Source organism: Hevea brasiliensis, chromosome 10, assembly GCF_030052815.1.
Source record: "Hevea brasiliensis isolate MT/VB/25A 57/8 chromosome 10, ASM3005281v1, whole genome shotgun sequence".
Classification (NCBI taxonomy): Eukaryota; Viridiplantae; Streptophyta; class Magnoliopsida; order Malpighiales; family Euphorbiaceae; genus Hevea; species Hevea brasiliensis.
The window spans coordinates 76,672,147-76,677,569 of record NC_079502.1 but is presented as its reverse complement, the minus strand read 5'-3'; the positions used below and the strand labels follow the sequence as shown (position 1 = coordinate 76,677,569).

At 31.9% G+C, this 5,423-nt stretch overlaps 1 protein-coding gene across 1 annotated transcript; it reads right to left on the bottom strand.

The window, feature by feature from the left end:
• Positions 1-1,172: 1,172 nt before the first annotated feature.
• Positions 1,173-4,236, bottom strand: LOC110654977 (actin-7). The gene is made up of 5 exons (XM_021811125.2): positions 4,071-4,236; positions 3,072-3,143; positions 2,577-2,970; positions 1,875-2,488; positions 1,173-1,782 (listed from the first exon to the last, which is right to left on the bottom strand). The coding sequence occupies exons 2-5, from the start codon at positions 3,129-3,131 to the stop codon at positions 1,717-1,719; spliced, it is 1,134 nt and encodes a 377-aa protein (XP_021666817.2). The 5' UTR covers positions 3,132-3,143; positions 4,071-4,236; the 3' UTR covers positions 1,173-1,716.
• Between the last annotated feature and the right edge of the window lie 1,187 nt (positions 4,237-5,423).

The following is a 5,423-nucleotide window of genomic DNA, read 5'->3' as shown; positions in this document are numbered from 1 at the left end:
TCATTTGAATGATGCATTGCATTTGTATGAAATGAGAAAGATAATTTATGTATATTTGATTAATTTACTCACTAAGCTTTTAGAAGCTTACTCCTCTCCCCTAACCCAGATATAGGGATGCAGAAATAGACGAGTCATTTGGAGAGTGAGCAGTAGAAGCAGCTGTAAATTTTTTTTTTTTTTTTTTTGTATATTTGTTAAATGTTTAGTTTGGGCATGTAAATTGTAAATTGATAGTTATTGTGCTAGAATTCAGATTAATGGTATAATGTATTATCTTAAATATGAGTGATATAACTAAGGAGAGCCAAAATCTATAAGCTAACTCTTCAATTAAGTATATATGTATAAACTAATTAGATTTTAGTACTTTTTATATGAATGTAAAAATTCAAATTCTGAATCAAGTTTATGTTATGAATATTTATATATGGATGAAAATATTAAAGTGTAATGATATTGAGTTCTTGGAATGTGGGTTTTAAGAATATATGTATGTATAACAGATTTATAGACTTGTTACAGATTTCAGCAGCTTTTAGCTGACCTGATCTCTAGTATCGATAACGGTCTCTAACTTAAGTTGTTATGTTTTAAATCTTAATCTCTCTATTTTCCTCCTTTATTATTTTATAAATTTACTGAAATTTTTAATATTATTTCATTTATTTTATTGTTATTTTATATCTTCAATAAAATTTTTAATATCTATTATTTTTTTTTAATATTTTTTAATTATCAAACTTTATCATACTTTTTTTTTAAATGACAAATAATAAAAGTGTTAACTTTAATTGAAAATGTATAGTAAAATTAAATTAATATACTTTTTTATAATTTTTTTAAATTAATTTTTTCTTTAATTTTTTAATAAATCTAAGTATTTTTTTATTAAATTTTTCTTAAAAATAAATTAATTTCATTTTTTTTATTTATAAAAAAAACTGCTTTTCAACGGTCTCTAAATCATCTTAAAAATTTAGATTCATAATTTTATTGAATCATCTTTCAAATTGTTTCATGACAATTTAATTTAGATCTATAATTTCAGAACCAACCTCCATCGTAACTACCGCGAAATTTTGGGCTCCATTTGTGAGTTGCAAAGAAGCAGTACGAAGTCTGAAAAACAAAGTCTAATCAAATCACATCTTACATTAATACAAGCCAAGTAACCTTCAAATCACCGCTGCTATTATTAAAATGATAGGAGCAACAAAATGTGCAGAGCATAAATCAAATCAAACTAAGTATTAAATATAAATTTCATACGGTTTACGACCGCAAACTGACACTAGATAAAATTTCTCATACAATACCTATTAACATTAATGTTCCCAAGGGGAAAAAAACCCTTCAAATATTGGAAAAAAAAAAAAAAGCAGCATCACAATCACTCTCCAGCTACGAGCATCCTACTAAAAGACATGGTTGAACCACAAGATTTTGAGGAAAGTAATGACTCCGAGTACCAAAGTGTCTGCCCACAACATCCAGAGGGACCATTACAGTTAATGCCTCAAATTTGCAGCAATAACAACATGAATCTCAATAGATGTAAAGCTATTTCATACATCAAGGTCAGAATATATCATCCTTTAATGACCCCATCTCAACAGTTCTCTACATCAAACATACTCAAGTCCACATGACACCTTGACACGAAAAAAGCCAACTAAATGCAAAAAGAACTCCCCATCAAAGCACTTATACAACTTAGAAGCACTTCCTGTGGACAATGGATGGACCAGATTCATCGTATTCACCCTTAGAAATCCACATCTGATACAGCACAATGTAAGAATCTGAGTCTTCAGCCAATTTACAAAGTATACAAGTGGAACTAAAAAGCATAGGTCAGAAAGATAAATTACCTGCTGGAAGGTGCTGAGGGATGCAAGGATAGATCCTCCAATCCAGACACTGTACTTTCTCTCTGGTGGTGCCACCACCTTAATCTTCATACTGCTTGGAGCAAGTGCAGTGATCTCCTTACTCATACGGTCTGCAATGCCAGGGAACATAGTGGAACCACCGCTGAGCACAATGTTACCATAAAGGTCCTTCCTGATATCCACATCACACTTCATGATGGAGTTGTAAGTAGTCTCATGGATGCCTGCAGCTTCCATTCCAATGAGTGATGGCTGGAACAGAACTTCTGGGCAACGGAATCGTTCACCTCCGATGGTGATGACCTGGCCATCAGGAAGTTCATAGTTCTTCTCAACTGAGGAGCTGCTCTTGGCAGTTTCCAGTTCCTGCTCATAGTCAAGGGCAACATATGCAAGTTTCTCCTTCATGTCACGGACAATTTCCCTTTCGGCAGTGGTGGTGAACATATACCCTCTCTCCGTGAGAATCTTCATCAAGGCATCAGTAAGATCACGACCAGCAAGGTCCAAACGGAGGATGGCATGTGGAAGAGCATACCCTTCATAGATTGGAACAGTGTGACTCACACCATCTCCAGAATCCAGTACAATACCTGTTACATTTGAAAAGCCATTAAGTGCAAAATCATTTACATAACAATGCATGTACAATCCACAGTGATGGCAACAACTCATACGAACCAGTTGTACGACCACTAGCATACAAGGAAAGAACGGCCTGGATGGCAACATACATTGCAGGCACATTAAAGGTCTCAAACATGATTTGAGTCATCTTCTCTCTGTTGGCCTTAGGGTTGAGTGGAGCCTCTGTGAGAAGCACTGGATGCTCCTCAGGGGCAACACGGAGTTCATTGTAGAAAGTATGATGCCAGATCTTTTCCATATCATCCCAGTTGCTGACAATACCATGCTCAATTGGGTATTTCAAAGTCAGAATACCTCTTTTAGATTGTGCTTCATCACCCACATAGGCATCCTTTTGACCCATCCCAACCATAACACCAGTGTGTCGGGGTCTTCCAACGATACTGGGAAACACTGCCCTGGGAGCATCATCACCAGCAAACCCAGCCTGCAAAAGGAGTCCTCAACATTCAGAAAATGGAATAAAAAAATAAAAATAAAGTAAAAAACACAACCTGAATTTTAACAATAGGAAGATAATTAACTGACCTTCACCATTCCAGTTCCATTGTCACAGACAAGGGGCTGAATATCCTCTGCGTCGGCCATTTTTTTTAAAAGCTGCATAAACATACAAAGAAATGAGGGCAAGAAATAAGAAATATAAACATACAGAGACACACACAAGCATTTCAAACTTATTTTCTAATGCCATCTTCATGAACGAAAGATATATTGTTAAATTACCCAACAGTTCCATATTTTTTTAATCCTCACACATTCCATTCATCAAAACATGAACTTCTCAGTCAAGTTACAAAAAGCATTTGTATAGTCTAATCATGGATCCTATAGTTCAGAATTATATACATTATAAGCAGGAATCAGGGATGAAGAAATACTTCACCTATTACCATAGAACCAGACTCAGCGGCCATGACAAGATAATAGTACAGTATCCCACATTAATTTTTAATTATTAAATTGAAAAATAAAATCTTGTTACTGGGTATAACAATTCTTGAGATTCGAAATCTTTACAATTTCAAATCCAGAAAAGCGATATCTCAAGTGGATGTCCTTATACTCGTTTCACTGCCCCTAAGTTCCCAATAATGTTATAAGCTTTTACTCTCCTTTATTCACAATTCATCAATTTCACACTTTCAGATCATCAGAAAAACAAATGCAGCAGTTCAAAGCTAGATCGAAAAGAAAAAATGCAACAGAACAAATTCCAAAAATCAGAAAGGGAAATTAAAACCAAAATGGAAAAGCAGATCAAATCGTTCAAGAACAGATCCAGAAATGAGAAAACCAGATCAAGCAATTAAATCAAGGGATCCTAGAATATCAAACACTTGATCGAGCGAATCTAGCTCCACATCTCTCCACCAACAAACACAAGAACCAAATCCATAGATCGGCAACACAAAATCAAAACAAAAACCAACCAAAGCAATCGATTTCTCAAAAGCAAAAAACGATACCGTAAAAACCGATATACTCAAAAGCCATAAACAAGAAACAAAATAGATCGATGCTTACCTTAGAATTTAGAAGCGATCGAAGCGTAGAAGAAAGATCGAAAAGAACCAAACCAAGCCAATCTCAGAGACGGCCTGGGCTCTTTCTCAGGTTTTCTTTTGCACTCGGAAGAAGAGACGCAGAGAGAGAAAGCAGGCTACCAAGGCTAGCGAGTGAAGAAGTGTGTGTATATATAGTAGTGGAAATTTGAAATGCAAATGAAATTTGGACCAAATTAAGAATTAGGGAGAGGAGGGAATAATTTCGGCCACCAGAAAAGATAGGGTGACCTAGCTGACAGCCTTTTTCTACAACATCCATGTTCTTTCTGTTTCCTTTGATTTTCCTGATTTCATCTCAGCCGTTGATAATTATATATGATAAAAATAAACGTAAGATTAATATATATATATATATATATTTAATAAAAATTCAAATTTATATAAAAAATAAATTTAATAATTATTAAATTAAATATTTATATCTTAATTTAAATATTTATTATTCTCATATAAATATTCATTTCCAGTTCATTCTCATTTATGTAAAACATGGAACTCTGTCATCCATTTATCTTGACTATTAATGCCAAATAAATAATCTTCATCATTTTACTCATTTTATGTGGCTAAAATCTGATTTAACAATTTATAATTAAAATCTTTCTATAAAAAATTTAGCAGAGGTTTATATGTTGACGGGACTTTAATATATTTATTAATGAAAAAAATTTAAATAAATTTTTATATTTTTAATAAAGGATCAAATAAGTTTAAAATTAAATTTTTGGTAAAATAAGATTATGTACTTTTTAATAATGTCAAATAAATTTATATCTAATAAAATATTTTTTAATAATAATATTTTTTTAATTTTAAAAATTAAAATTATTTATTAATTTTAATTAAAATAAAATTAAAAAAAAATTAAAAATATGGTGAACAAAAGTTATTTAATATTAAATTATTATTTTAATATTTCATTATTTAAAAAACTAAAAAATAATATTTTATTATATATAAACTGTCTAAATTAAAAGTACAAGACTTATTTATTTCAAAATTTAATATTAATCTTATTTAACTCTCCATTGAAAATATAAAAATTTATTTAATTTTTTCTATTTATTAATACAGAAAGTAATTTGTAATTTTTAATATATTTTAGAGATTAATTTATAATTTATCTTTCTTTTTATTAAGCACAAGGATCATCCTGTAATTTAACTTACATAATTGGCTGGGCTTTCCTTGCTTAATCAGCTTCTACGGCGCTGTATTTGAGACGCAACACAAGCGGGCCGTTTGGTTCGGGTTGGAACGACCGAACGTCTGCTGACTCCTAGTGGTGGTTAGGTGCCATTTGATATTCAGC

Excerpts from the sequence above, each read along its gene's own strand:
- LOC110654977 (XM_021811125.2), bottom strand. The coding sequence starts at position 3,131 with ATGGCCGACGCAGAGGATATTCAGCCCCTTGTCTGTGACAATGGAACT. Across the intron at positions 2,971-3,071 it reads ATGGAACTGGAATGGTGAAG|GCTGGGTTTGCTGGTGATGA; the intron begins GTCAGTTAATTA and ends CTCCTTTTGCAG. Across the intron at positions 1,783-1,874 it reads CCCTCAGCACCTTCCAGCAG|ATGTGGATTTCTAAGGGTGA; the intron begins GTAATTTATCTT and ends GTGCTGTATCAG.